The sequence below is a fragment of the Lygodium microphyllum genome, chromosome 5 (genome assembly GCF_053477565.2).
Source record: "Lygodium microphyllum isolate KBCC chromosome 5, Lygodium_microphyllum_v1.1.10, whole genome shotgun sequence".
In the NCBI taxonomy this organism is placed as follows: domain Eukaryota; kingdom Viridiplantae; phylum Streptophyta; class Polypodiopsida; order Schizaeales; family Lygodiaceae; genus Lygodium; species Lygodium microphyllum.
The window spans coordinates 5592435-5601835 of NC_141139.1; the positions used below are offsets into that span (position 1 = coordinate 5592435).

General features: G+C 41.3%; 1 protein-coding gene across 2 annotated transcripts; it reads left to right on the forward strand.

Moving 5' to 3' along the window:
- Positions 1 to 2854: 2854 nt before the first annotated feature.
- LOC148035475 (uncharacterized) lies at positions 2855 to 8646 on the forward strand. 2 transcript variants are annotated; one of them, XM_087677428.1, is made up of 10 exons: positions 2855 to 3137; positions 5648 to 5710; positions 5828 to 5912; positions 6002 to 6058; positions 6344 to 6422; positions 6673 to 6727; positions 7139 to 7257; positions 7350 to 7419; positions 8134 to 8216; positions 8314 to 8646. In XM_087677428.1, the coding sequence occupies exons 1-10, from the start codon at positions 2988 to 2990 to the stop codon at positions 8360 to 8362; spliced, it is 810 nt and encodes a 269-aa protein (XP_087533554.1). In that variant the 5' UTR covers positions 2855 to 2987; the 3' UTR covers positions 8363 to 8646. The 2 variants fall into 2 exon arrangements, with proteins under 2 accessions (XP_087533554.1, XP_087533555.1); XM_087677429.1 differs by having other exon boundaries at positions 6005 to 6058.
- Positions 8647 to 9401: the final 755 nt, after the last annotated feature.

Sequence of the window (9401 nt, forward strand, 5' to 3'; positions counted from 1 at the left end):
CATTTTTCACCTTGTGGTCATAAGAAATACCATCCTAAAGAGAGGTAGGGTTGAGAGCATTGAGCTTAGCTTGGATGCCAACTTGAAGTCCATCTTCATATTTGTGTTGGAGCATGCTTTCTTGAACTTCCCCAAGCATATGTAAAAGAAGACGTCATTACCAAAATCTTTCACTAGAGATTAGAATTTGAGGAGGAAGGAAAGATTCTTTATGTTCCATGTTTTTGGGCAGTTGTTGCTATGTGTGGTCAATGCTACACACAATATCTTACATTACAAGTCACTATTTTGTGGCAAATAGATAAATGAAGATCCACAAAAGAACTATAGAATCATCATATTTCATAGCAATTATCACAACATTGATCTCATCATGCAAGCTCCACAGGCCATTGAGACAAGGTTTTTACCTTCCTCCCTCTCCCCCCCCCCCCCCCCCCCCCCCCCAACACACACACACACACACACACATTGCATGAGCATGAAATTTCAAGGATGAGGTTATTACTCCTCTCTCTGTCTATGCAAGGGCATGTAGAGTGTAAGGATTGACCTAATCACGCAAGAGGTTGTTACCTCTCCCTCTCTCTGACTCTCTCATATAGTAGGAGTGTGCAAGGTGTAGGGGCCAACCTCATTACATAGGATGCATGGGCTACTAAGGATGAGGTTGTTACCTGTGTGTGTGTGTGTGTGTGTGTGTGTGTGTGTGTGTGCGCGTGTGCGTGTGCGTGTGCGTGTGCGTGTGCGTGTGCGTGTGCGTGTGCGTGTGCGTGTGCGTGTGCGTGTGCGTGTGCGTGTGCGTGTGCGTGTGCGTGTGCGTGTGCGTGTGTGCGTGCGCACGTGCATAGTACTATAATAGTGAGTGTTATCACATGTAGTATATCAAGAACAACACAAGAATCTTACATGATTTGCAGGTAGGATTATGGAATCAAGAGGTGCATGTGATGATAAGCTCAAAACCAAAACGATCAAATAGACCACAAAGATGGTGAATAGAATCTTATTGCAAGGTATTGTGCTATAGTGGAGTCTCTCTTGACATCAAATAACAAATAGATTCCAAGCATCATGGAACAACCATGACATGACAACATAAGATAATGCATAGAACAAGATAATCTTCATGATGAATAATTCACTATAGGTTATTGCCCCTTCCAAAATAATTCAACACATGCCCACCATATATGCAAGGAGGAAGGAATACACAATGGTGAATCCTACAATGAAATGGTGCTTTCTCAACCTCTCTCTCTCTCTCTGCCTAGTGATGGTAAGAGCATGCTAAGTGAGAGAACCCCTAAGAAGTAGCATAAGTAGCCCCAAAGTGCTAAGCACAAGGGCAAGCTCTCATTGCTAAGAGGCACATCCGCGAGCCAGATTTCATCAATTGTCATTGGATGAGTTAGATTGTAGTGATATGGATCTCTATGATTATAGTGAAGTAGAAAAGGATGATCCTTTCCACCACTCCACCAACATTTGAGAAGAAGGTATAGTTGCACCATCGACAACAAAAATCTGCCAAGTGAATGAACATAATGGATCTTTAGATTTATTTTCCTTTCATATTTGCACTATGTATTTAGACATCCTCATCTTAACCTCAAAATTGGTGACATGAAATCTCAAATTTGCAAATGGAAGATTTAGGAGAGGATGTTATAAGAAGATGAGTGGTGAAGGACTTGCAATTCTTGCATCTCGAATTGCAAGTTGGGGGGAGGCAAAGAGGCCTTAGTGGCTTCCATTTCTTTCAACTTTGATCACCCTCTCTGTGTGCTCTTCCTCTTGGCATATTTGGATGGTACTCATACTAATAAAAGGCGTTGTCATTGTACCAAACTCACATGCCAAAACTATCTAAAGTTCACATTTGTGACAACTATTCAACTTGCATGCCACGTACTTTTATGTTGGAGTGCATTGAGTGTTGTGAGATTTGAGTCCAGTTTTAAGTTGGGAAGAAACTTTCTTTCACGGGATACCTTGATCAAAATGTAGCACCTATTTACTTAGAGCCTTCATTAATACATAATGGTTCTATTTTTTGCCTCATCTCCATTTGCACGAGGATCATGTGTCTTGCAATGTGATCATGTTATTAGTGCAACATGGCTTAATGCATGAGAATTATCCATTTTTGTTGAAGAGGTTCGTGGATTTGATCAAGCTAAGTAGCTCAAGGTGAAATACGTGGCTAGTTGAAATTTGCTAAGTCTTTAACATGCATCGAGCATGGCAGGAGAGAGGTATCTATTTGAATAATTATAAGTTCATCTAGTGTGGACATTGTGGTGGTAGCTTTTCTATTGTTATTCATATAGTACGTATAGGGTATATGTTAATGGTACACTTACCTTGAAACACCAAGGCATGTGCATAGAAGTTCTCCACAAAGAGTGAATTTCGATTTATAAAGTATCCTTTACTATGTGGGTCACAATAAAATATGATACCTATATGTGAAGTATGTCTGGCCAATAACACTCTTGCTGTTCGAAGTGTGGCATAGGGTGCAAAGCGCACTCTGTGTTCGTGATGTGGTGTATAGCATGATTTCGTGTGTGAGCCATAAAACCAAAATACGCTACTTTTGTGTGAAATACATATGCCTGACAATACTCTTGTGCTCTCTTGGTACATGAAGCATATCTGAGGATGTTAAGTGTCCTATTTATCTCGTAACAACGATGCAAAACACTGACCGTGGTGTTGTGTTTTGTGTGGCCTAGGCATGGAGCACCTGGTATTATACTTACCTCTGAAGTTGAGTCCAAACCAACAAGATTGAATTGCATTTGATTTTTATTAGGAGGACCAAGAACCTCAAAAGTCTCATAAGTGTACGTGTGAGACCAATCGACAAGTCTTTTGAGAGTAGGGTAGAAGGCAGAGGCAGGGAAAACCAAGAAGAACGACAGACGCTTTCTGAGAGACAGAGACAGAGAGAGAGGGAGGGGAAGGAGGGAGCGGAAGCCATGGGCGAACAGGACTCCAAGGAGGAGGTCCGCACTCTCTTCATCTCGGGCCTTCCAGACGACATCAAAGAGCGCGAAATCTACAACCTCTTCAGAGGCTACAAGGGTTATGAGTCTTGTCAGCTCAAGTACACAGGCCGTGGCTATCAGGTCGGTTGTCTCTGCCTGTCTTATCTTATTTTTTTCTTAGCTTAGTATTGGTCATGGAATTTGCATTTGCCGATTGAGCCGTCCTATTCTTTGTTTTTTCATTTTTGTTCTTTTCTCTATGATCTGCTTACATTTCATGTCGACTGTCCACGTCTTACATTTCCTGTCACATTTCGCATTGTCTTGGTTTGAATTACAGCTTGTTTTGTCGACTGGAATTCTTCAATGATAGACCTTCATGCATGAAGAGCTGTGTATCGCTTGCCCTTTCTTCTGGTGGAATTGACCTTATGCCTGTGGCAAACCTAGGACACTGCTGACACAGGCATAAGGTCAATTGCGCCAAAATAACACATGCATAAGGTCAATCCCACCAACTAACAGTAGTGTGATATATGCCATGAACTGAGGACTACAGCGGAGCAGGATGTAGGACACTCATCCTCACTTCATAATAATGTGATCTTGGACTCCTGTCTGCTGGCGGGTTTGGCCGTATGCCTGTGTTGGCAGTGTCCTAGGTCCTGCTTGGCTGTTATCTTCACTTCATAGCGTGATATTGTACTCATGGTCTGTTGGTGGAATGGGCCTTATGCCTGTGTCAGCACTCTCCTTGGTCCTGCTTCGCTGTCATTGTCTGCTTTCGTCATCGCTTAAGATCCTCATGATAGTCTCTAATGGAAAGTGCGTCTTATGCTGGGGCGAGCAGCTGTTTGACATCCTGTTAAGGTCAGGGCAGTGTAAAGGTGCTTGTGTGTAACACAGCAAGTGTGGCTTTAAATTTACTGACAGTTTTACCAATGTGTTCCCAACTTCTTAGAAGACACTGTGTAACTTGTAACCAGAAAGAAGTAGGTGGTGCAAGCATCCATGTCCTGTAGGACTGTAGCTCTAATCATCCCTGGAGTTGTAAGAGTTGCTGATGGAACCTGTATATATGTTTGGTAGGAACTGCAGGGCACCCATAGGATTGATGTGTAATTTGTGTACCCCTGCATTGCACAGCTCAATTGTCATTGTGTTTGCACCTCCAAGGAGACGTTGTATGCATCCCAGTAATCAATTGATTTAATCTTGTTATCTAGTAGGATCACGGCTAGCAGCAATGAAGAGGACCAGAAATTTCCTGAGAATTTCTGGGGAATTTTCTGAGTATTGTTCTTTTGAGAATGTTGTGAAACTCTGTTGTGCTGTTTTGTTCTCTGCTTTGAGCTGGATAATACAATTGAAGTAGCAGATTTTGAATGTTGAAGCTGCTCAAGCCTGAGTGATTCCAAATTTGAGCTCTTAGCAATGATCAATGTCTTGGGTGCTACCTTTGTGCCCTGGCAGAACACATACCTTTTTCATTGCTTTGACATTCATAGTTATCTTGTAGCTGCTGCCTTTTTAACTCTGCAGCTGAATGATGACTTCTGATAGCCGCAAGGGTCAAGACTTTGCTTCTCATTGTATTCCTAGTCTCTGTAGAATCTATTTGTGTTCAAGCTGTTGTAATTCGTTCCTGCTGCTTCCCTATAATTTTTTTGGGGTTCTGTATGACTTTACATGTTGAATGCCAGGGTTTTTTTCCTTGTAGCATGTATGGTAGACTGCGCTAGAAACATTCTAGATTAATAGGACTCTATGTTCACTTTCTATGGTCTTTCCTGTCTGATTCATAGATTGTGGAAACTCATGGGAACTTCAGTATTTTGTCGTCTCTATTTTCGTTTCCATTACCAATGATCATTCTTGGTTTTGTCTCTGTTTTCCCATTTCTCAGAACTACATAGTTACTGGAAACTCTTTGAATCCCCAAAATTTTACCGTTGTTTGTTTCCATTCTTGTTCCCCTTTCGGTTTCTGCTTCCCTTCCCCCTCCAACTATGTTTTGATTTCTATTCTGGTTTCCCCCCAACAAAGTTGTCTTTGAATATGAATGTGCTCACCTGCCCTTGAAGTGTACGTAACCTTTCTGCCAAGAAGGGGTTTTGAGCAACTCTCTTGTTGATGCATGTAAGTGATTCTGTTTAAAGAGGAATCCATGCTGTATTTAACCTGCAGCTGCACAGCAGAGCTCTGTGACATTGGCTGCCTGCAAATGAAGGTGTGCTTTTTGTTTGGAGGAAGACAGCGTGATGTCAATTTCTTATGTCCTTGTGGGGCTGCATGTGGAAGAGCGGCAGTTCCAATTGGAAGCGAGGCTATAAGTTGGAGCAAATTGATGAAGATCATCTTGGTTCATTCTTGAGGATATGAAGTTGGGGTTACTCATTACACTTTGTTGGGCAGAAGTTGAAAGCTTACCTCTACCCTAGCATCATATAGTTGGAAACACTTGTTGCACTTTGTTGGGCAAAAGTTGAAAGATTCTCTCTACCCCAGATCATATTCTAGTACTTTAAAGCCACATCTTTTTATGTTAGAACGTCACCAATGATATGATTTTTTTTGGTTTCTTATTCCTTCTGGCTGTTGTACTGATGGTGATGAAATCCTATAGTAACAAGTCTCTTTGCTTTGTGCAGATTGTTGCATTTGCAATTTTCACAGATCAGCAGTCTGCATTGGCTGCCAAGGATGCATTAAATGTAAGCACAAAGTGGAGGAGTATTGAGATTTTATTGGAAAGTGATGGGAACATTTGCATCCAGTGTAGTATCTTTTGGATACACTGAGTGAGTGTTCTTATTTCATGGCCTTTTCAGGGTATAAAGTTTGATCCTTCATTATTAGCTACACTTCATATAGAGCTTGCAAGGGCCAACTCAAGGGGAAAACGCCAGCGATCAGGTATATCGTCATTTGCTAACTGATGATTTGATTTCTTTTACACGTAAACATCCTGAGCTTATCTTAAAAAACTGGCTTGCTTTTGCTAGAAGACGGTCCTGGTTATCCTGCGGAGAAGAAACATAGACCACCTACAGGGGTTCCAGGTGGGTGATCATTTAGAAATGCTGCAACTATTGCTTCACAGAACAGTGTTTTCCTTGTCTGGTCTCAGCTGTGTGCATGGCGATGTAGCTATGTTGTCGAAGCTTATTTCTGATGGTTTGTTATTGCCATAGATGCTCTGCCCCATGTTGCTACTATGCTATGAAAAGTTACTATGCCCCATGTTGTTACTATGCTATGAAAAGTTTTGATTTTTTCTGTATTTAGTCTGAATTGGCACTTGATATAGCTCATCTTCCACATGTTGGCACATTTCACACTCACAGGGGTTGGCGGCACTGTGCACTTGCCTGGATATGGCCACTCCGTTTACAACGACTTGAATGGGTACCCACCCACACAGAGGTTGACATATGCACTTTCTTGAGCACTAAAAACAAATATTGTGTCACTAGTTGAAAGTATCAAGGCTAATTTTTCAATCAAGTATGCTGGCAGTTCCAAGTAAAGGCAGAGATCACTTCTCTTTTTGAGGAAATCATAGTCAGAATTGTAAACTTATACTACCTGTCTAAAATGAAGGTTTTACTTGAACCAAACCTAAATTCATATTTTCTAAATCTTTTGTGGCTGCTGAAAATTTGGAATTTGGCAGTGCAATGATGGGGCCTCATTATGGTGTTCATGATGGTATTTCGAGTATGATGATGGTAAGAGCACAATTTAATGTCCCAGTTTGTGCTTGAACCTTTGGAGCTTTGTCCTTCGCTTTGTTTCGTGACTGTGGCTTCATATGTCATGTGTTTTTGAAATCATTCAACGTGTATAAATTCATGGATCTGACTTGGACATTGGATGTATTGTTTTTACCTCAATTCTACATGGACACTGTCTTAAGTTTCATGTCTGCTGAAGATGGCAAGTGCAGTTACTGCTGCCATCGCCATTGCTGCCTAAATGTGTGGGTCTATGTAATGGGTGCCTTACAAGGTTAAATACATTACAACATATGGGTAGAGGAAGGCTATGTGTGTGCCGTAGAGGATTTTTAGCAAACCAAAAAAGTAACAAAGAAAGAGCAGAGGATCTTTGGGAAATTTACTTGCTGTTGTAAATTCCAGGGATCCAGTGTCATGCCACCTCTGTCAACTTCTGGAAGTAATCCTCCTTGCCCAACACTATTTGTGGCAAATCTGGGACCTTCATGCACAGAAGCTGAACTTTACCACTTGCTTTCAAGGTGATCCTTTTGAGAAGTTCAGTACTGTAGTTGCCATTTGTTGAAGGCTTGGGAAACGTCTACTCATGTTAATCCTATGTTTGAATTCTCAGTTTTCCAGGATTCATAAAGCTAAAAATGCAAATAAAGGCTGGCCTTCCTGTTGCTTTTGTAGACTTTCAGGTATGAAAGAGAGATGTTCTGTGTATTCGGCAAAGCAAATTAAGATGGAGGCTAGAAATATGGCCCTTATTTTTTTGATAATTGAGATTCACATGTTTTGATTCAGTCTTTGTTGGATTCTCCATGCTTACTGGAGGTGTGGGATTCATGATTATAGCCGAGATTTTTATTATTGCAAATCTCTTCTGCAGGTTACACTAGGCTGTTTCTTTCTTGTAACTGGGAATCTAATTCTTGATATTGGTTTGTTGCTTCATTGAAGCTGATAGGCCACACGTTTTAATGTAACGATTGCTCTAGGTTATTTTAGTGGGAAAAAAGTTTTGCCATGCATTACCCCAGATTTCTTTCGAGCTTATGAATCACAGACAAAAAGTTTGTGTCATGCATCTAGTATTTGGCAGTCCTTATCTCTCCCAACTTGAGTGGTGCAGGATGGGGCTTGCTGAACTGGGAATCTAATTCTTGATATTGGTTTGTAACTGGGAATCTAATTCTTGATATTGATTTGTTTCTTCATTGAAGCTGAAGGGCCACACATTTTAATGTAATGATTGCTCTAGGTTATTTTAGTTGGAAAGAAGTTTTGCCATGCATTACCCCAGATTTCTTTTGAGCTTATGAATCACAGACCCCATACAACCAATAGTAAAAAGTTTCTGTCATACATCTAGTATTCGGCAGTCCTCATCCCTCCCAACTTGAGTGGTGCAGGATGAGGCTTGCTCAACACAGGCACTCACACAGCTCCAGAACCATGTATTACCTTCATCTGATCGTGGCGGTATGCGGTTAGAGTATCCTTGAGTTTAGGGTGAACTAATTTCTTCATGCATTTATTTGTTGATTAACCTTTTACTGTACAAAATATATAAAGTACTTAACTCAGTCCAGATATGCAAAAGCAAGAATGGGACTTCCAAGAAGAGAGAGAAGGGGTTAACTAGAGCATGGTGACACTTTTGGTGGATTTGTGTTTTGGCAAAGTTACTCTGGTTTGGCTACAGGGAATATGGTGCTATTACGTCCTTGTTGCTGACCTTCAGTGGACTCTCACAACAGATGTTTCAGGTCAAGTTGGTGATTGGTTTTCTTCCTGATAATTCTAGCTTGGATGTGACTGTACTGGTGGCTGTCTCATGACTGGAAGTTTCTGTATGCGCATATGGGATTTACTTTATGGAACGATCTCATTTCTGTATGCTCATCTGGATTTATTATATGGTATGATGAGATCTGAGCTGTCCTAGGAAATTTTTGGCAAGATGTGAGTGGAGCCTTTGAAGGGAGGGAGGACTTGTGTTTTAAATGCTTTTGGGGGAGGAGGAACACACACTCTACCCCCACCAAAAATATTTTTCTTGTTTGGCACCTGTCGTAAGTTTGCAAATGAACAGCATTTCATGTGAAGCCTGCAGCTAAATGTCTAAAACCATACATTGAACATGTTAGAATGTAGTGGCTGGTAGAGCAACACCAAAAGGGGGCAGCTTCTTCAGCCCCCTCTGTGTCCTGGGGTTTGTTTTGCTAAGGAGTCCATTCCATTGTACTTGAAGCCCCCACTTAGAATGTAGTGGTTGGTAGAGCAACACCAAAGGGGGCAGCCTCTTCAGCCCCCTCTGTGTCCTGGGTTTTGTTTTGCTAAGGAGTCCATTCCATTGTATTTGAAGCCACTTAGAAGAGCTCCATCTTCTTTCTCTGTTCTAGACTGCGAATAGGAATCCACTATGAGAATCAAGTGTGGTGTGCATGGCTGCTCCTGTTCTGCTTTAGCTTTAGACATGTCTAGTAGCATGGGTGTTGTAGATAGTAGCTCCTGCTCTTCTGGACATTATAAGGTTTGGAGTGCATGATAATCTACTAGTCAAGTCAGTAGTCTGCAAAGAACTGATGAGGAAGTAACTTGTATTATGATCATGATCATTGCAACTTGTGAAAGCTTATTTTTGGGTTTATTTGTAAATTGCCAACTTCTACCCCAG